Below are 22,359 nucleotides of genomic sequence, written 5' to 3' on the forward strand. Positions count from 1 at the left end.
GGAAGACTCATAAAACTGACAAAATCATAGTGGGAGTATATATGCGTTAGAAGAACTTTGCCCCACCCTCCTTGATGGCGTGGCTTCTTTCACAGATATTTTCTTCTGCCACTAGATGGCATCTCCCCATGAATTTCAGAAACCCATTTTAAAGTTAAACTACTTGGGAATCAGTATTGTCTTCCTTTTGGGTAAATGGGATGCTCTATTTTCTACCATTCACCGCTGTACAAATTGCTCGTGTCTCAAACTATAAACTCTTGGAGAGCAGGAATCACCTCATCTACTTCTTCGATTTTATAGTCTCTGGCAATTGGTTAGATAAATAAATAGAAGATGTTCAATAAATAACAGTTCATTAATTACAGGCATACCTCATTTTACCACGCTTTATTACACTTTGCAGATATTGTGTTTTTTACAAATGGAAGGTTTGTGGCAACCCCGCATCGGGCTAGGCTATTGGCACCATTTTCCAACAGCACGTGCTCACTTAGTGTCTGTGTCACATTTTGGTAATTCTCTCAATATTTCAAATTTTTTCATTACTATTATATCTGTTATGATGATCTGAGATCAGCGATCTTCGACGTTACGATTTTAATTGTTTTGCAGTGCCATGAACTATGCCCATGTAAGATGCCAAACTTAATCGATAAAGGTTGTGTGTGTCCTGACTGCTCCACCGACCAGCTGTTTCCCCATCTCTCCCTCTCCTTGGGCCTCCCTGTTCCCTGAGACACAACAATATTGAAATTAGGCCAATTAATATCCCTAAGATGGCTTCTAAGTGTTTAAGTGAAAGGAAGAGGTGCTCGTCTCTCACTTAAAATCAAAAGCTAGAAATGATTAAGTTTAGTGAGGAAGGCATCTCAAAAGCCAAGACAGACTGAAAGCTAGGCCTCTTGTGCCAAATAGTTAGCTAGGTTGTGAATGCAAAGGAAAACTTCTTGAAGGAAATTAAAAGTGCTATTCCAGTGAACACACGAATGATAAGAAACCAAAACCCTTATTACTGATATGGAGAAAGTTCTAGTGGTATGGAGAGAAGATCAACCCAGCCACAACATTCGCTTAAGACAAAGCCTAATCCAGAGCAAGGCCCTAACCCTCTTCAATTCTATGAAGGCTGAGAGAGGTGAGGAAGCTGCAGAAGAAAAGTTTGAAGCTAGCAGAGGTCGGTTCATGAGAAGGAAAGGAAAGAAGCCACTTCCATAACGAAGTGCAAGGTGAAGCAGCAGCTGATGAGAGAGAAGCGGCAGGAAGTGATCCGGAAGATCCAGCTAAGGTAACGGATGAAGGTGGCCACCCTCAACAACAGGTTTGCTCTGTAGACAGAAGAGCCTTACGTTGGAAGAAGATGCCATGTAGGACTTTCATAGCTAGAGAGGGGAAGTCAATGCCTGGCTTCAAAGGACAGGCTGACTCCCTTTTTAGGGGTTAATGCAGCTGGTGACTTTAAGTTGAAGCCAGTGCTCATTTATCATTCTGAAAACCCTAGGGCCCTAAAGAATTAGCTACATCTACTCTGTCCTGTCCTCTATAAACGCAACAACAAAGACGGGATGCCCTGGTGGTATAGTGGTTAAGAATTTGGCTCCTAATCAAAAGGTTGGGAGTTCGAATCTACCAGCCGCTCCTTGGAAACCCTGTGGGGGCAGTTCTGCTCTGTCCTATAGGGTCACTATGAGTCAGAATTGACTCAATGGCAACAGGTTTGGTTTTGGTTTGGTTGAGACCTACTGTTCAGAAAAAAAAGATTCCTTTCAAAACAGTACTGCTCATTGACAACGCACCTGGTTACCCAAGAGCTCTGATGGAGATGTACAAGGAGGTTAATGTTTTCGTGACTGCTAACACGACATCCATTCTGCAGGCCGTGGATCAAGGAGTAATTTCAACTTTTAAGTCTTACTTAAGAAATATATTTCATAAGGCTAGAGCTGCTCTGATGGATCTGGGAAAAGTAAATTGAAAACCTTCTGGAAAGGAGTCACCATTCTAGATGCCATCAAGAACATTTGTGATTCATGGGAGGAGGTCAAAATCTCAACATTAACAGGGGAGTTTGGAAGCAGTTGATTTGAAACCCTTATGGGTGACTCTGAGAGTTTCAAGACTGCAGCGGAGGAAGTAACTGCAGGTGTGGTGGAAAGAGCAAGAGAACTAGAATTAGAAGTGGGAGCCTGAAGATGTGACTGAATGGCTGAAATCTCAGGATAAAGCTTTAACAGATGAGGAGTTGCTCCTTACGGATGAGTGAAGAAAGTGGTTTCTTGAGATGGAATTTACTCCTGGTGAAGATGCTATGAACACTGATGAAATGAAAACAAAAGATTGAGAATATTCCATAAACTTAGTTGGCAAAGCAGTGGCAGGGTTTGAGAGGATTGATTCCAATTTTGAAAGAAGTTCTACTGAGGGTAAAATGCTATTAAATGACATCACAGGCTACAGAGAAATCTTTAGCAACCAGCACCCTGACCAGTATGCAGCCATCAACATGGAGGAAAGACCCTTCAGCAGCAAAAAGATTTCAACTCGCTGAAGGCTCAGATGATGGCTAGCATTTTTTAGCAATAAAGTATTTTTTAGTAAAGGTATGTACATTGTTTTTCTAGACATAATGCTATTGCACACTGAATAGACTACAGTATAGTGTAAACATAACTTTTATATGCACTGGGAAGCCAAAAAAATTCACGTGACTCGTTTTATTGCAATGGTCTGGACCTGAACCTCCAATATCTCCGAGGCATGCCTGTAATTGCTCTGTATTTTAGGACACAAAATATAAGGTCTATGTATCAGCATAAATGGACAAGAGATAAGCAATTACACTAATAACCAAGATTTCTTTTTTAACCTTGCCACTCTCCTTTACTCCCATCTAAATATGTTAATAAGACCGATACATAAATTATTATAGAATTCACTTTTCAAAATGTTTACTGCTTCAAATTATTAGTACAGGACTTAGTACAGTCCTCGGACCCTTTACTAAAAGGAAAAGGACAAATGCACTCCCTTAGCTCAGGTGCCTCAGAACACATTGTTTTGGGCATCAGTTGAACAAAAGACTGGGGTCCCCTTTTTACCTCTTCTTTATATTTTATTTCTCTTCCCTCTTTCCTCTGTTCTTGCTTCTCTGTTTCTCCATGAGCCTTTTATTCTTTTTCGTTTGCTTGTGTCTGTGGTGTCAACACATCTCACGAAAAGTTCCCATCTACCTCAAAAAGTGATTTTGTGGATTCTAATTGCCTTGCGTTCTCTTCAGATTCTTTCTAATCTTCCTTATGGGAAAACAATCCCCTTTGTGGGAAACCACAGCCTCTCATGTGTGTCTGACATTAATTACACCTGGTGTATTTCCTGATTAAAATGGAGAGGTCCCCCTCCCCCATTGGCTATCATATGCAGGTTGTTGGTTTTGAAACATTTATCTCAGAGGGTATTAAGGAGAAGACTATGTCAGTGTGTGAGTGTGAGTGTGCACGTCAGTGTGTCTGCCATTCCCCATCCCAACACAAAGAGTGAAAACAAAACCAGCTACCAAAATGAAATCCCAGCTCTCATCAAAGCAATTTAGAAATAATAATTAGGGATTTAGGACTTAAATAGTCACTTCTATAAACGGTGCAAGCCATGTATGTGCCCTTGATAATTAATCTGCTAATCAGTTAGATGCAACTTTTGTGTGACACAGCACAGCGCGTCTTTAAATGTCCCTACATTCATCTCTCCGGCATCACTGAGTTCAGAGTTTGGATAACATAACATAATTCAGTTTCCTGAAAGGCAAGACTTTGATGAAAATGCGGTACGTCCAGCAGAATTTATAAGCAATATCACCCCCTACATTATGAATCACAAAGCCCTAAAACAGCCCACTATCTGCTCTGCCTACCAGCCCTGACCCAAACTAAGAAGTCAGCACAGGGCCTCTCCCCTTTCTGTGTACGTTTCCTCTTCAAGCACTTTCGAGGGCCCCTAGCTCATGCCTTCCCCCTTCTTCTTTTCTGTAAGGGTTAGTTGCCTTTAGGCTATGACCTGAAAGTCATTAAAAACAAGATAATGAATGAATGATAACTTAGAATGACCCTTTACGTAGCATTTTTTTTTTTTCTACTTTAACAAAGACCAAAGTCTTAAGTTAAAAAAAAAATCCCTCTTGTCAGATATTATCCAGAAATGGCAGGTCATTTTCTAGGAGAGCGGGATTTCCCAATGGTCATGGAGTCAAATTATGGACATGCTTCACCCACAGGGCTACACATAGCTTCCATGGTTCACAGCACTAAGGCTGCTCCCAGGCTTTGGGTTACAGTGTTCTGACATCAACCCCCTTAAGCCTGAGACATGTGGGCCATACCTTGGGAATATGGCTCAGACAATGAGAAGCCCTGAGTGGCAGCCAAACTAACCATCACGGTCACTTCAAGGGAATTCCCCTGTTATCTCAGAATGCCCAGAATGTTCACTTGAATACTAAGACTGCATTTGATAAATAACCTTGCTCATAACATGCATTCCGCTGGTGCCTGCCTTTGGAGCACGCTCTCTAATCATCATCATTACCATCACAACAATACTAATAACTATAATAAAGGCCTGACTGTGTCAAGGTTCTGGGACAAAAGGCTTCATATGTGACATTTTCTCCTTCTGAGGCTGGAGCACTTCTTTCTACGTATATACCTACCCACCACTTCCAACAGCCTTGAGTCCTGGTACTGTGTGGTCAAAACTGGGGGGCAGGAATGACTCAAGGATACTTTTCCAAAAGTGCTTAATTGTGCTGGTAGTCAGTTCTAAGAAGGGGTCACCAACCAATACCAGGTGTGATGGTTAAGGTTGTGTGTCAATTCGCTGGGCCATGAGTCTCAGTGGTTTGGCAACTATGAAATGATACAGTTTGGTGGTTATGTAATGATGCAATTTGGCAGTTAGGTAATGATGTAGTCATCTTCCATGATGTGATCAGATGTGATCAGTCAATCAGTTGTAAGGGGAGTTTCCTCGGTGGTGTGGCCTGCATCCAATATATATATGGACATTCTGGCAAAGTTTGCTTCCTTGCTCTAGATTCTGCATCTGGTTCGTCATCATCTGACCGCCAGTTCTGAGGACTTGAGCCAATGGCCTGCCATCTTGCCTGCTGATCTTGGGATTCATCGGCCTCCTCAACCTGTGAGCCAGTAGCCTGCTATCTAACCTGCTGATCTTGGGTTTGTCAGCCCCTGCAGCTACATGAGTCAGGAGAAGCCTTCGGCCTGACGCCTAACCTGTGGACTTGGGACTTTCCAGCTTCTGCAACAGTGTGTGCCATTTCCTGGAAATAAATCTTTCTCTCTATATATCTTCACTGGTTTTGCTTCTCTCAAGAACCCAGTCTGAGATACCAGGTCAGTCTAGGATCAGGGGAGAGAAAACTCAGCCTTAGCCTTGGAAGTAGGGCCCCACACCCATGAAAAAACTCCAAATACCCCTGAGCTGTCCAGCTGAGAAAAGTAGGTGGGCCTGGGAGAGGTGTGCAGGAGCTCTCCTCCTGGAGCTTGGTGTTTCCTGCTGGTGGGGAAGGCAAGGCAGTTTCTTGTTAGCGGTTAATTCTTCCTCTTCTACAGCGCCAGTTGCTAAATGCCTTTGATAGTGATCTTGGCTTCTTGAGTTTAGTGGGGAGATTTGCTTTGGGGAAGAGCAAGGGCAGGGAGTAAGATATAAGCAATAACAAGAAGCCTCACATGTGTTAGTGTTTAGATTTCTGAAAGTGCTTTTGTAGCCATTATCTCATCTTACGGTGACCCTGTGAAAAAGGTTGAGAAAGTAGTATCATTCCCATTTTAGAGATGGGAAAACTGAGATCTTAGGGTTTCCTGAGGAGAAACTGTAGAAGATGAGAGGGGAATGACTGGAGTGGCAAAGACCTGCACCAGAACTGTGATTCTGGGGAAAAATGGTGACTCTGGATACTGCAGAAAGCTGAGATCAGGTTGGGGGGTCCCTGCCCAGAAGGGCATAGCCAGGGATGCCTAGCCATCAAGCTGGGGTGGCATTTACTTGGCCAGGCCAACCTGGGCCCTGTCCTCCTCAGCCAGCACCTTCTCCTGGCTTTTCCTTCACTCCCTAGTGGTGGTCATTACTCACCCCATCTGTTCTCCCCTACCTGCCCCCTTCTACTTCCCGATCAGGCCACAGGTCAGGCAAGTGAGAGAGTTAGGAGCCATGGCGAGGCTTTAATGCTGCATCCCACTACAACCTAAGCCACTTGCCCACCTGTTTCAACTCTCAAGTTGATCTGAAAAACTTGAGGTGACATGGCTTACCTCTGCAGTCTTAGATGCTCTTTCAACAACTTTAATAAAGATACAATGTGGGTGAAAATAATAGCTAATACTGAACATTTATTATTGGATTTGAACCCACGCCATCTAGCCCCAGAGTCCCATGCTCTTAACCACTACACTATACCACAACGGGATTTCCATCTGGGCCTGGCTTTGGGGGTTAGGAGGTCCCTGGGTGGCAGAAATGGTTAAACACTTGACTACTAATTGAAAGGTTGGTGGTTCTAACCCACTCAAAGTTGCCTTGGAAGAAAAGCCTGGAGATCTGTTTCTGAAAGGTTACAGCCATTGAAAACCCTATGGAGCACAGTTCTACTCTGAAACGGATGGGGTCACCATGAGTCGGTGTCAACTTGATGGTAAATGGCTTATCGGCCCTCATGTAAAATCCTTCCAAACTTGGCTAGGCGATAGTTGGGATGGAGTTGTACCCAGGAGGTGCAAAAGCGGAGGGGAAAGCACAGTGATGGAAGAGAATAAGGGGAAGCCATCTATCTGTGGGTCAGTTTCTAGGCCACAAGCCGAAGCTGGCCTCTAAATTGGGAGTACCAATGGAAATCTCTAGACCCTTATCTCTGGGGGGAGGGAGACTGTCCTGGAAATTCCCTCAGTTGCCTGATACATACGTGGACAGATATGTTTACACCACAAAGGAACAAGAAGGTCACACACCAGAACCGCTCTGCAGACAGACTCTGATGATGCTTCAATGGAGAGACCACCAAATATGCTATTAGGAACCTCTTAGCTGCACTGATGGAATTAAACAGTGAGACAGGCTCATGAACTTACACCTAGTAATACCACGTTTATGCCCCAGGCCCAGACCTAATTTACCTCAGGCACAACCATACGCACAAGCGGGTAAGGCCCATCCCGACATGGCACACGCACCCTGGGCCCCCACCTGTCGTCGCAGTAGGTGAACTTCATGTCCATGCTGTGGCGGCTCAGGAAGGTCTTGCTGTCCAGGGGGATGTCCATGTGTGACGGGTGCTGGATGGGTTCGCACATGATGATGAGGCAGGAGAGCAGGGGCTCCTTGTAGCCACAGAGACTACTGTGAGGGGGGCAGTTGTTGTAGACCTTCATCTGGCCAGTGCAGTGCAAGACCTGGAAACCAGCAATGAGGGTCAGAAGCTGGCTGAGGCCCTGGGGGCAGGGCTCCTGGGGGCCCACTGTCCCACATCCGGACTCCAACCCAGGCCTGAGGCTATCCTACCTTCCAGGTAGCTGACTTGAGGTTGACGGTTCGGCCTCTGTTGGTGACTGTGCACTTCATTCTCATGAAGAAGTCCCGCTCTGTGGACATGTCTTTGCTCTTCTTCCCAAAACCAGAGCCTGGATAAAGGTGGTGGGGAGGACAGTTGAATTCAGTTTTTATCATTTATATTCAGAATAGGGGCTCCGTTTCAGTTGTCCTGGGAAACTTACTGTTTGTATTTCCCAATCAAAATGCCCCCTCCCCATTCACCCGCAACCACCACCTTCTTGCTCTCTGAGCACTTGTAGGCTACCATACACACGCAGCAGAATCCTGGTCTATGGGCTAATGTTTCTCATCTACAGCGTGTCTCTTCAACCGGGATATACGCTCCTGAAGGTAGGGGCTGGGCCATCGTTTTATTCCCCATTGTACATAGCACATGGGCAGCCCTCAATCCGGTGACTATTACACATGATCTCAGCAAATCTTCCCTGAGGCAGGCCTGGGCTTTCTAACGGGAATTCCAAGCGGCCACAGTTACTCCAGGGGAATAAGCCCCTCAGGTTGGAGACGTCCTTCAGACACACTGTCCTTTTATTCATAACCTGTCCTTCAGGAATGTGAACCTGACCATACCCTGGTGGCGTAGAGGTTAAAAGCTATGGCTGCTAAGCAAAAGGTCGGCAGTTTGAATCCACCAGGCGCTCCTTGGAAACTCTCTGGGGCAGTTCTACTCTGTCCTATAGGGTCGCTATGAGTCAGAACCGACTCGACAGCAACGACTTTGGTTTGGTTTTTTTTGTACTCTATTTGCAATCTGCATGGCTGCTTTTAAGACAATGTGCCATCCATTTCCTGTGTAAAATGACATGCGTCAAGACTCAAGACAGCCCTCTGGTCCGAGTCTCCTGGGATTTGGTGATCAAGTCCACTTTGAGAAATAACTCAACATGGATCATGTCTTCTCTCAGCCAGAATTAAATAAATCACCAAGACCAACAACATAGCTTGCTGCCTTCTTATAGTCTCCAGATAGCCTGTCCATTGAGAACTTCTTCTACCTGTCATGATATAAAGCAGTGGCTGCAGCAAGTGCCAGCTGAGTCTGTCTTGTCCGTGTCTAAATTCTGGCTCCACCACCATCCCTATCCTGAGCCTTCCAAGCTACCTCCCTGTCCTCTGCCCCCATCACAGAACAATCCAGAGCCACACTCCTCCCTCCAGGCACAGCCACCAGTTTCTGCTCCTAAAGGTGCAGAAGATCTTGATTCACTCGACACTCACGTCCCTGAAGAGCCATGTCAAATGAGGTGCAGCAGCCTTGAATCTATCTCAGACATTCTTAGGAGAACTCACCAAGGAAGAGATTGAATGGTGACTCTTTTTATACTTTTAAGGGAGAATAGTCCTCCATCATGATTATAATACTACCTCTCCTCTCTCTCCTATCCTTAATCATGTTTATTATAATTGTAATTTTCATGGGGTGGGGGGGTTGTATATAATGAGCTACACCAGTAAGCTGTGGTCTGGACCCAGTAGAACCAGCCTTGGTGTGGAGAGAGGGTAGCTGGAGGGACTCACTTGTGGCTATTTTCTTGGGTTATTAATGTGGCTTCCTAATAGCTTAACCTCTAGATTCTCCCCATTCTGTCATTTGATTAATCTTTCTAAACATAGCTCCAATCAGATCACAGGCTCCTGCTCAAAAACCTTCAACAGCTTCCCATTCTCCACAGGATAAAGTTTGAAGTCTTCTGCCTGACCTTCAAGGGCTTCTAAGGGCTGCCTCTTGGCCTTATCTTCCTCTAGGAGCTCACACTGGCTCTGCTTCCAGATTGTGAACCCACTACAGGCCCACACCGTCAATAAGGATTTGCTGGCTCCCTGATTTTTGACTGACTCCCAAATCCAATACACGGATCAAGGGATCTAAAGTTCTACTCAGATAAACAGGGCTCACTTGGGTGTGAATCATGGCATTTGAGAGCTGGAAGGTCCTAGGCTTTGCCTGGTCCAATACCATCATTGGAAAAGAAAGACCCCAAGGAACAGAGAGGTGAAGTGACTTGGCTCAGGTTGCACAGTTGAGCTGAGATTAGGGTCAGTGGTCAAACTGAGACCGAGAACCCAGGGGCCAAAGGATTTCAAGGACAAAGAAGAAATGAGAGACTTTTTGCTTTTCTCAGCTTTGAGCATCTGCTTTAGAAATGGATTCAGGACTTAGCCATGGGAAGGACTGGAAGTTTCTACTTTTATGCTTTTGAGAACCCTGTCATGTAAGAAGTCTGGCTACCCTGGAGACACCACGTGGAGAGGAAGAGCCTCTGAGACTCCAAAGAGTGAGAGATAGGCCCAGCCACCCCAGCACCCCTGATGAACGCAGACCTTTAGCTATCCGCCACAAATGCACCAGATACTTGAGTGAGCCATCTTGATCAGCCCAGTTAAGCCCCCAGATGAATGCTGTCCAGATGACATTCATGGAGCAAAGGAACTGCCCATAGAACATGAGAGATAATAAAATGGTTGTTGTTTAAGCTACTACACGTTGAGGCGGTTTGTTACATAGCATCAGGCGACTGCAACTGCTCCCATGAAGTGTGTTGGTTTGGGGGAGATGCTAAACTCTTGCACTTAGCAGAGATGCTGGACTCTCAGGTGATAAAACCTCCTGGCTTAACAGTGTGGTATTAGGTACCATATGAGTCCAGTAGCAGATAACTCTGAGTGTTGGGTTCTACTGGTGCCTCAGTCACATCTCACAGCCCACACAGAGGGCCGGCCCTGCTGGATTTTTTATGGATGTCAGTTTTTTCTGGATCATGATGGCCATGGGCTGTCTCTCCTATACTTGTGGACAAAAGGAATGCAGATCTCCTCCCGGGGCGGGAGGAGGGGTGGAGAAAGAAGGAAACACACAATGTACTTTACCATTTTTGAGACTCAGGTTCTCACGGATCTCCTCATGGTCACAGGGATGAGTGAAGTCAAAGATACTGTGTCCTGTTAGCTCCACCTGTTTCAAAAACAAGTTTGGGCTTTATTCTCCCTAATATTGAAGTAGAAGGCTTCAACAGGAAGTGAAGTCACTCTGCAGGTTTGGGGAAAGGGAGGACATTGAACCAGGTCTCCTCATGTTCCCAATCTAGTATTTAGGCCCACTGAGGATGTGACAGAGAGCTGCTTCACAAAGATTGGCCAGTTAATCTAGTCAGCAGAGAGCTGTCCACCAGGATGGTCATCAGCGATGCTAAACACAGTGCCAGGGAGTGTGACCCTGTCTGAGGCTGGCGGCCTGAGATCACTGAGGGTCAGAGTGGGTATAGCCAGGGAAGGGTCGGGAGGGATTGTGACCAGCACCTTTCACTAATTTCTATCCACAGAGGGAAACTTTTTCCCTTTTTGAAAGAGACAGAGGAAGCTGTCACCTGTGTGAGTCCCATGAACTTGCTGATGTTTTCCGACAGAAAAATCATGTCGCCATCTTGGGTCACCACGGCAATGAAACCCTCCAAGGCTTTCAGGTACAAGTTGTCCATCTGCTGGTCAGCCTCAGCTTCAGACTCATTTTCAGAGCAAACTGGAAAGAGAGAGGTGGTTGAATGGCTTGCATGAATGTGATATTAAGAATGTGACATGACTGGCATGGATGGATGGCCTCCAGAGATGCGTCAAAGGCATCAGTGGCCTTTTCTGGAAATGCACACTGCCAACCATCCAAGTATCTGCCACATGGCAGAGCGGTGGGCATTTGGTGAGCACCACTGTATAGAGGATACCATGGGGTGGCTTTTCAGGCAGTCTGGTGCCAATGGCCGCAGTACTTACAGTGCCATTGCAGTAACAGTGACAGTCATAGATATAACAGTAGTCATAGTAGTGGCAGGAACAGTAATTTTAACTGCTAATGTATCCTGACCAATTACTACACTCCAGGCACTGTACTAAGCACATCACAGAGTCTTCACAACAACCTCTGAGGTGGGTACTACTCTTAGTCTCATTTTACAGACAAGGTTTAGGAGGTTAAGTCACTGGCACAAGACAGTAAAGCTTGTGAGCTGCCTTTTTTTTTTTTTTAAATTGTACTTTAGATGAAGGTCTACAGAGCAAATGAGTTTCTCATTAAACACTTAATACACAAATTGTTTTGTGACACTGGTTGCCAATCCCATGACATGTCAACACTATCTCCCTCTAGACCTTAGGTTCCCTGTTACCAGCTTTCCTGTCCCCTCCTGCCTTTTCATCCTTGCCGTTGGGGGTGGTGTGCCCCTTTAGTCTTATTTTGTTTTACCGGCCTGTCCAATCTTTGGCTGAAGGGTGAACGTCAGCAGTGACTTCAGTATTGAGTTACAACGGTGTTCGCGGGCCATACTCTTGGGGTTTCTTCAGTCTCTGTCAGGCCAGTAAGTCTGGTTTCTCCTTTTTTTTGTGTGTGTGTGTGAGCTAGAATTTTGTTCTACATTTTTCTCATGAGCCACATTTTGAACCCAGGCAGCTGAACCCAGAAGCCATACCTTTAACTGTGTATATATAGGCTTTGGAGTCAAACAGCTTCTACTCCTAGCTCTGCCTCTTATTAGGCTATGACTTCAGACTCAGGGTTCAGAGGAAGGGGGTTTGCTTTTGGGGTGGTCAGAGACAACTGTTCCAAGGAAAGGGATTTGAGGAAACTCATGAAAGACGGGATTTCACCCTGCAGAAAGAAAGGAGGAGGGCGTTCCTGGCCAGATGGGGTTGGGTAGTAGAAAATACACAGACAGGGTAGAGTCTGGAGCAAACTCCCTCCTGGACACTGAGAAGAGACCTATCTGGCTGCTGTCCTGGGGGCATCACGCATTCCAGACAAAGGAGTCTAGGAGGCTTCTGAGTAGAGGAGTGGCATCTCAAAGCATCATTTTGGGGAGATTAATCCGGCAGTAGCACACAGAATGGTTTGGAGGGGTGAAAGCCAAAGGTGCAGGACAGAGAGAAAAGAGGCAACTGCGTTGGTTGGCAGCATGGAGAGGTGGTTGCTAGGGGCAACCTGGGAAAACTCCACCCCGCAACCAAGCACTTTGAGCAGCCCCGGCCAGTCAAGTCTACCTCTAAATCAAAAACCCAAACCTGCTGCCGTCGAGTCGATTCCGACTCATAGCGACCCTATACTATCTGCAAAATGTGAAGACTCAGCTATTGTCCCAGACAAACAAACCTTTCCGGCTCAGGCCCTGGGCCCTTACCTCAGATCACAGACTTTGTTTCAGTGACCCATGGCGCCGGCTCATTATTTAACCACAAGCATGCATTTAGTTATATAAAAATTGTATTCATCCAGTACAAACATCAATCCAGGTATGCCTCCTTCAATTTACAGAACAAAGAAATTACAGAGTAATTTTTCACTTATAAAAGTTACTACTCACTTAACTGAAGTGAGTCTTTTGAATTGAGACTATTCTAGGGCATGTAACGTGCAATTAGCTTTATGGGCCGCTTGGCAAGGAACACATCAATACTGTGAAATGGGGGTCAAGGGCCTTTCTGGAACAGCCCTGGATTTACTGAATTCTTTTTTGCCTTGAGCCCCCAAACTGAAGCTCTGGGCTCTATGCCATTATTATCCCCCAAGAAGAACAAATCCAAATTAGGAGATCTTCCTCCCACCAAAGGGCTTCAATGGTGCCACCAGGGGCCACCCATCTTTCAGGACACAGGATCAGCAAATGTGCTGGAGTCCCAGATGGGGCTATTTCTGCAGAGGAACAGAGTGGGGCCTCTCCAGGGCCAGGCCAGCCTTTGGAGCCAAAAACTGGGTTGTAGAGAGTCATATCCTGGTGGCTTCCCCTCTGTTTATTATATTTTATGGGAATGGCCTTATAACACACACATTCCCACACTTGACTCCTGCTTAGGGACTCTGTGGATGTACCTGTTCTTTGCCAACTGACTAGTCAGCTGAACTGATGATAATGAACCAATGTTCCAGGTGTGGGTGGTGTTGCTGCTCATGTCAGCTCTCCAGGTCAACATCTGCATTTAAACAGGGGCTGCAGGTGAGACAGTGACTTAACTCAGTGACTTCAAACTTGAGCGCACATCAGAATCACCTGGAGGGCTAGCTAAACAGAGGTGTCTGGCTCCAGGACCGGCTACACAATTTGTGAGGCCCAGTGCAAAGTAAAAAAGCAGGAACCTCACTCAAAAATGAAACCTCACTCAAAAATGAAACCACTCACTGGGTCGTCCTGAGTGGGGAGCCCTGTGTGACTGAACAGGTCACACCCCTGGAAGCTGGCCCTGGAACAGTTCTGCCCCGAGAAGCCTGTTTCAGTAGTTCTGGGGTAAACCAAAAGTCAAACCCATTGCCATCGAGTCGATTCTGACTCATAGTGACCCTACCGGCAAGAGCAGAACTTCCCCATAGGTCTAGGGTGGGGACCAAGAATTTGCTTTTCTAACAAGTTCCCAGATGATGATGTTGCTGCTGGTCCTAGGACCACATCTGAGAACCACTGTCTTAACTCAAGGTCTAACGAGTGACCCTAATGCTGGAAGAATCAGCCCTTTTGGCAGCCCTTTTGTCATGTTAAATGACACCTTATTTAAATGACACCAGACAGGTGAGCACTTTCTCCTGACAAGCAGAAGGCGGGCCCTGTGGTTTCTGGTCTACTGAGAAGATATTTTCTCTCCAGTTTCTTTGATCTCAGCAGCAAGACTGACTTCAGAATCTGGAGTCATCCCAAGACATCGCTGTTTGGGTTAACTAGGTCCAGAGGAAATGCTTCTGCTTAAAATTTCCTGTTTTTAACAATTCCAACACAGCCAAACTGGTTTCCATCCATGCCCAGTGCACTTGCTTCCAGGAGGTGGCGAAATTTTCTGCTGCAGCAGGGCCTCTGGGAGGGACGGAGAGGGGTACTCTGGGGCCGCAGTGGAAACAGAATGTCTTGGAACTGAAGTCACAATGGCTGGAGGACCAGGAAGCCAGCAGGCTTCTCACAGGAGCCCTGGGACAGCAGGGCTTGGGTGGGGCCTCTTCCTTCTGTGGGACCCCTTGCTCCTGCAGCACCTGCTTTTCCTTCTAGAAGCTTCTGAGAACACCTTGCCAGGTCAGTCTCATCCTGCTTGGAGGGGATGGTGAAAGCTGCCAAGCTGGGGGGGTGGGCCCTCATTCAAGGGCCCAGAGGCTCAGCTCCCATTATCTCCCCCTAAACACTACCCTGCCTTTCCCCTGCTCTTCGTATGGACATCATGTCTTCCCTGATGTATCATCAATGTCCAGCCCAGTGTTAGGCATAAGGAAAACCCATTCACTGGGCAATTCTTACGGAGGCATTGGTGCTTCGGGGTAGAATTCTCGCCTTCCGTGCGGGAGACCCAGGATCGATTTCTGGCCAATGCACCTCATGCACGGCCACCATCCATTTGTCAGTGGAGGCCTGCCTGTTGCTATGATAATGAACGTATTTCAGTGGAGCTTCCAGACTAAGACTAGGAAGAAAGGCCTGGCAACTTACTTCTGAAAAATCAGCCTGTGAAAACCCTAGGGATCCCTTCTGATCACAACAGTCTGATCCCCCCATGAGTTGGGGGCCAACTTGACGGCAGCTAACAACAACAGCAAAGCACTTATTAAGCTCCTACTATGTGCCTGCACTGGATAAGGCACAAAGCGAGAAATCAGTCAGGCCCTCAGCCAACAAATGTCACTTGTGACGTGATCACCCCCGTACTAGGGAGCCTCAGGAATATGGAGAAGTATAAGGGCAATCTCTTCCCTCAAAGAATCTACAGGCAGGTGGTGAAGACAAAGATAAACTGCTGTGAGGTCCCACAACAATTGAGAATAAACCTTGCTGCAGATTAAAGTGCGGGACCCACATTGGGTGCTCAGTAGACTGTCACCTGGGTCTTTCAATCCTTGGGCCCTAATCCTTAGTAACTTGCTACCCAGGACTCTTAGGCTCCGACCCCAAAGAAGTGAGATGGGGCATTAGAATCAGAGGCACTCTGCTGCGACGGTGCATGCGCGGCCTGGGGAGCACAACAAGAGTCTTTAATGCTAAAAATAGCCCAGTAAACAGGCTTTGATGACTCCCCACAGCCAGGATATGCACTGGCTGAGGTTTCGGAGCACTTTTTCCGGAGCACCGTTCATTTCCTTCAGGCAGCACCACCCGTGTGGGGTGGGATCCCATGGCAGCAGGGAGCTGGACATCTGGGGTGAGCAGCCAGTGGGGCAGAGCAGACCCCTCCTGACAGGGTCTGTGAGACCAGGCTGTCACAGGGTCCTGCTGGTCAGGAGGCTGGCTACCATTGTATTCCAGCAGGGCCCTTTTCCTCCTCGTTTCCTACTCTGAGAAGTCTCACGGCTGCTTGGACTGTTCTTAAAACCAAGCTGATGTGGTCTTGCTGGTTCAGATGTGCCTTGCAGACAGTCACCTCTTAGTTGCCACACAGGGGCTTTTCCTTAAGGGCTTTGCCTAAATTGCTTCCTCCTTCCTAGCCTTCCCTCCACTAACCCCAGTCTCAGGTGTGCTGATCAAAGAGCAGCCCCAGTCAAGCCAAGAAGAAACGATTTTTGGACACTTACTGCATCATTATCTATACCTTTAAATGCCACCATTAGCAGATAGTAGGCAATGGGCTATTCTCACACCTTTGGCAGAAGGCACTGTGTCCAACCTGGTCTTATTTGCTTCCTAGGGAGTCGTGAAAGTCCACCATTAGAGATTCATTCCTTTGTTCTTTACATATCTCATTGTCTTATCCCACCTCTCTGTACTACTCTTCACATGATGGTAGCACAGGGTTGGGATCAGCAGGTATCTGCCAACTGGCTCGACTTTTTTTGTTACAAGTTAAGAGAATAATCTGGACAAGATCAGCGTCTCTGAATAGACTGTACATTAGCTGCTCTCAGCCATTAACATCCTCGTATGAATCAGATAAAAGGAGCCCTGGTAACAGAGTGGTTAAGTGCTTAGCTGTTAACTTAAACGTCAGTGGTTCAAACCCACCAGCCTCTCCACACAGGAGAAAGATGTAGCAGTCTGCTTCCATAAAGATTACAGCCTTGGAAACCCTATAGGGCAGTTCTACTCTGTCCTATAGGGTCTCCTATGAGCCAGAATCAACTCAATGGCAATGGGTATAAATTAGCTTATTGACTCCTTTCCTAACAGGACAGAAAACGGCCTTGGTTTGGAGTGTGGGTAGGGTGAGGGAGTAAGACAGTAAAAAAAAAAAAAAAAAAAGTAGGGGCAGGGGAGGAGAGACAGGCCTAGGAAAAGAAGTCTGAATATGGGGCATGAGAGGGCACCAGAAACCATGCCTGTCTCCCCAGTTTTGCTCTCTTTGGTCCCATCTTTCCATGGTAGAAACTTTAAAATCACTAGTCTCACATTTCTGTGTCCTTCCCTGAGTGAGCTAGGGAAATCAGGAAATCATAATCTCTATAAAGACTAAGGAAATCCTGGTGTAGCGGTTAAGTGCTATGGCTGCTAATCACAAGGTCAGCAGTTCGAATCCACCAGGCGCTCCCTGGAAATTCTATGGGGCAGTTCTAGTCTGTTCTGTGGGATCGCTATGAATTGAAATCAACTCAATGGCAATGGGTATAAAGACCAATGTCTTCACTAAGTGAATGCCAGTGAATCAAAAATAAACCTGACATTCCTGTTCAGAGACCTTGCTTCATGTGAGTGCGTAGCTCTTGTGTAAAATGAATCTGATTTTATCATGTAAGAGTTTGGGGAAGCCCCAAATCAATTTGATACTGAAAGCAAATATTGCATAGTTACTGCTGTTTCATGCCCCGAGAACACAGAAGTGACCCTTGTTCAGCTACAGTTTGTGGGGCTCATCTTGAAAGCGGCTTCTAGACAATCAAGCTGTATTTCCACTGATGTTCCCGTCAGAGTGTGTTCTGTTCTCGGCCCAGCGTGGAAGCTAATATCATAAAGCCATTGTTTCAGTTTGCTTCCTGTGATACGAATCTCAATTGGCGGCCCAGACCCACAGCCTGAATTTCTCAACATTGAGGTTTCCTCTCCAACATTCCCACACAGAACAGCCTACTGTGAAAATCAAAGGGAAGCGTGTTACTAAGTAAAGCAGCAACTTTTCTAAAGCAAAGCCTGGCAGTTTTTAGCCTTTTGAACTCTGAGGTATGCAACCAGCTATTTCCTCCCATAAAGTGAGCCAACGCTGGTGGCTCACCTTTGTTAGAAATGCTTAGATAATGAATTTGTGGTTTGTTTTGACTTGGAAAAGCTGGGCAACTCTGCATTTGGATAGAAATTGCTGAGAGGTGGGTAATGAGGATAGTAAGGGTTTCCATTGGGTTTTCCTTTATATGGTTCCTCCAGGAGCCTAAAGCCAAGAAAGCAAACCCGTTGCCATCGAGTCAATTCTGACTCACAGCAACCCTATAGGACAGAGTAGAACTGCCCCATATGGCTTCCAAGGAGCATATGGTGGACTCGAAAGCTGACCTTTTGGTTAGCAGCCGTGGCTCGTAACCACTACACCACCAGGGTACTTGTTAAATCATTTTTTATCTTTAAGCTACAACTTACTGAGAGCTTAATACATGGCAGGCAATGAGATAAGTCCTCTTATATCCCATTATCTCAGTCCTCAAACTCCAATGCATAAGTATTTATTATCTCCTTTGTGCAGATGAGGAAACTAAGGCTCAAAGACAGTAAAGAGAGTTTCCTAAGTTGCACGGAAAAAGGTCAGCCAGACTGAGATCCCCACGCAAGTCTACCTGACCACACATCCTGTATGTATTCCTCCCACTGCATTATGCTACGTGTTCTGCCAAAGCAAAACGCAATTCGAAAATAAAAAGCTTCTGTCTCACATACAATTCCTGAAAACCATTTCCAAGCAATGTCTGTTCCAGAGACCGCGCGACACAGCCTGGAAGAGCAGTTAGAGGAAGGGGAGGCTGAAGAGCTGCCTTCTCCTCCCCTGCGCTATGCTCCTTCAAGGACATCAGAGCAGATGGCCAAATGTAGCAACTTTTGATACGTTTTCATCATTTCTTTCCTCAGGACAGAAAGAACCAGAGCTGGCATGCTCCAGAGGGCAGGCAGTGTGTGCCCACAACTTGGAACAGCTCCTGAGCTGGGACACGTGATGTCCTCTTGTGATACACTCTGGTCCTATCTCCATGGGTGCATCTAGCACACAGGCTCAAGCCAGCACACACACAGGCAGACGTGCTCAGGTGGCTCAGCCGTCAGCTCGTGGTCCTCTCCAAGCCAACCTCTGAACCACTGAGAAGGATGACCAGACTCCTGTGTGCAGACCATGGACAATAAAGACATGCACCGAGAGAAAGGACAGGAACGACACAGCGAACGCCCGAGGACCCCCTCCCTACCCTACCGCTCAGGGCTCGTGCCTCAGGTTAACTCTGGCATCCTTGCCTTTTCTTTCCCCTTTCCCCATCAAATCCTGGACAACATCTTCACCAAACCAAGTTTGCAGAAAGCACCTGCCATCTTACGTCTGTCTTTTCCAGGGATCGAGATTCAGGGGAACGTGCATTCCAGGTGCAGATCCACCACATGCTGAATGTGTGGCTTTGAACAACCTTAACCTTTCTGTGCCTCACTTCTCATCATCTATGAAATGAGGAGGTCCACCTGACAGGCTCTGGGGTCTCAGACATTCTGCAGGTCCAAACCCAGTCAGAGAGGTGCCCCAGGACGAATGTATTACAGTAAAACCTGCGAAAGCCGGAACCTGTGTAAGGCGGAAACCTGTCAAAGAAGGAAAACTCAAATATTTTCCACTAAAACGAGTGATGGAAAAGTGGTAACACCACATCTGTCAAAGTTGGAAAACTTGCAAGACCCGAAAAAACAAGGCAGTCCCATCAAGCCCTGGCTCTCACAGGTTTCAGTAGCCCTCCTGGGGCTACTGTTGGGGGGAAAAGGGGCCTGGAGGTGGGAAGAAGCAATGGTCACTCCAAAGGAACTACTTTCTAATAGTAAAATTTCAAATACCATAACAGAGAAGTAGAAGAGCTATTTCTGGGGGCGGAGAAGGGGTTCTCCCTGTAGTCACCCTAAACAGGCAGCTGTCCTGGGTGTATGTAAAGATGATGTCAACACTGCCAACCTTTACTTTCATCTGTGCAGGAAGGCAAGCCAAGGTGATTAAAGGAAGAGGTACACACGTGCCAGGCCTTTCTTATAGGCAGTGGTCGCAGGCTTTATAGGATGTCAGTCCATTGCTCCCGTCTTTCTGTACCATCTACGACTATGCATCTGCCAATGCTTTGGGTTGTTTCTTTGAAAGTATTTATAGACCTTGACTTTGCCCTTGGTCCCCCACTCCTGCCTGCTCTTTTCCGAGCCTCTGCACGATTGGCTCCTTTAGATTTGAAAATTCCTCAGTCCTCCAACTCTTGGGCCCACTGAGCTGTCGTCCTATTTTCTGAGTCTTTCCCCCATATCCTTCCTGAGCTGCATGGCCTAGAATAGCACAAGCTGGCCTGGCCTCCCAGCCTCACACTAGATTCCTTCTGCTCAGGGTCCCTTCCCAGAATAGCCAGTTCATAACAGGATGGCGGAATCAACTCGTCTCCAAGGCACCATGCTCACTCAGGAAAACTGAAAACCAACCACAAAGAACTTTGCCCTTTCTGGCCACCTCCCTCACACTCACCACCTCGGATGCCGCCCACCTGTAGTGGCCAGACTGGGTGGGAGGGGCATTACATGCAGCCCCGTTTCCTTACAAAACTGACAGTCTAGATGGGATTTTCATAGCATTTGAAGCAGGAAAATTCCTCAGGCCATCTCTTTCTGGTCAGGACTAACAGGAAATGGTTTTTGAAGAATAGGAACTCTGAGGAAAAAAAAAAAGTTTTGTGAACTTGAGAGCTGCAGAGCCAAAAGGGAGGGTGAGAACTAGCAGGTTCCTCTGGGAGGGGCCATGCTTTGGGTTGTTACCCTCAAGGACTCCCCTGCGTAACTGACTATGAATGACTGTGGCTGCTTTACCGGCATCTCAGTTAATTCACACACACACCCTACGATCTAGGTATTTTTAACCCCGTTTTACAGACAAGGAAACCAATATTCAGTGAGACCAAACCATTTGTTTGGCATAACTGGCTAGTAAGAGGGAATAAGTCGTATGGGCATACATTGTCTGGCATTCTGGAGAAGCTTAAGTGGGAAGATAAGAACCAATGACTGGAGCCAGTGTGGAGTATGGGTCTCAGAGCCAGATGGTAACTCAACTGGGGAGTCAGCAAGGGCTTTTGGTTCTCTCAGCCCCCTTTGTCCTCCTTAGTTTCCAGGTCCCCATGCTCCCCCTGGTCCTGTAGTGGTTCCTCATTCCAGGCTTGCATTCAGCATAAGGGAAACCCTGGTGGTGTAGTGGTTATGAGCTATGGCTGCTAACCAAAAGGCCAGCAGTTCAAATCCACTAGGCGCTCCTTGGAACCCCTATAGGGCAGTTCTACTCTGTACTATAGGGTTGCTATGCATCGGAATTGACTCGATAGGAATGGGTTTGATTTTTTTTTAATTCAGTGTAAAGGTCATTGCTAGAAAGATGTTTAACCTGAAGGAATTATTCAAAGTGCTCATGATGGCATAGGTGAAAGTTTTGTAGAGTGGGGGTTCCTGAGGAAGGCAACCTTCCTGGTGGGCTTCAAACTCTGGCACAGCAGGGCCCCCCTGCATGTAGGGACATGCTGGTAGGCCTGTGTGTGCCCGTCTGGGGGAGTGTGCCAGCCTCACCTGAGGATAGGAGCTTGTGTGTCCGCAGGAAGCTGATGGCCAGCCGCATGATGGAGGCCTTGTCCAGGTGGGAGCTCACACTGTGAGGCAGCGGCAGCTCGTGCGCAAGCTCGTAGAAGACCTCCGTCTCCTTGCTTCGCCTGCACCTCGCAGCATCTCGGGACTTCTCCTTCCTCCTCTCTGAGCTGCTCCTAAAATTGAGAAAGAAGGGGTTAGTCACCGTCAACCTATTACAGTGAAACCCGTGAGAGCTGAAACTCAACATGGCTGCCTTGTTTTTCCAGGTCTCGCAAGTTTTTCGCCTTTGAGAGGGTGCAGTCTTACCACTTTCCTATCACCCGTTTTAGTGGGAAGTATTTGAATTCTCCTTCTCTGACAGGTTTCCACCTTACAAAGGTTCTGGCTTTTGCAGGTTTTACTGTAATACGTCAGTCCTGGAACACCTCTCTGACTGGATTTGGACCTGACACAGGTTCTGGCTTTCACAGGTTTTACAGTGCATCCCTGAACAAGACATCCTCACGGTCCCCCAAACCATGATGCAGCCAACTCTTCCACTAACTGGGTTCACACCAGTGGTCCAAGCCACACGCAGGCTGCTTTATAGTTATGTTTTCAAATGGGCTGATGTCTTCTCCACTGTTTTCCTCCTGTTTTATTCCCATGGTGTCTCCAGATCAGGGCTTCCCATGAATGGGGTTTCAGCTAAGACTTGGTGATTAACTGGTGATGTCTCAGACCTCGTCCCGGACTGTCTGGGGACCGGGGTGAACACCCAGGGAGGGGAAGGGTTAGGAAGCTATGGCCAGCAGCCCAGATGGCTGGGCCAAAAAGGCTCTGGAGAACAAGACGAAACACTGCTTCAAGATTGTCTTTTTCTGGGTGAAATGTGCCAGTGGCAGAACTAGGGAGGTGCAGGAGGTGCGGATTGTACCCCTGACATTGTCAGAGGGGGGTGACACCAAAATGACCCCAGGGTCTTAGGAGGTGGCAGGCAGGCTGGCACTGCTGGGGGAGGGGCTGCTAAGGCAGAGGCGTCACTAGC

General features: G+C 47.0%; 1 protein-coding gene across 4 annotated transcripts in view; it reads right to left on the minus strand.

Moving 5' to 3' along the window:
• Nucleotides 1-22,359, minus strand: part of EPAS1 (endothelial PAS domain protein 1) — a 107,097-nt gene that overhangs the window by 28,378 nt on the left and 56,360 nt on the right. For all 4 annotated transcript variants that reach the window (XM_049870506.1, XM_049870508.1, XM_049870507.1 and 1 more), the window contains exons 2-6: nt 21,315-21,505; nt 10,983-11,134; nt 10,486-10,570; nt 7,567-7,685; nt 7,252-7,457 (exon numbers count right to left, since the gene is read on the minus strand). In XM_049870506.1, the coding sequence (XP_049726463.1) occupies nt 7,252-7,457; nt 7,567-7,685; nt 10,486-10,570; nt 10,983-11,134; nt 21,315-21,505 (753 nt within the window). The remainder of the gene's footprint in view (nt 1-7,251; nt 7,458-7,566; nt 7,686-10,485; nt 10,571-10,982; nt 11,135-21,314; nt 21,506-22,359) is intronic.

This window comes from Elephas maximus, chromosome 26, assembly GCF_024166365.1.
Source record: "Elephas maximus indicus isolate mEleMax1 chromosome 26, mEleMax1 primary haplotype, whole genome shotgun sequence".
Lineage (NCBI taxonomy): Eukaryota > Metazoa > Chordata > Mammalia > Proboscidea > Elephantidae > Elephas > Elephas maximus.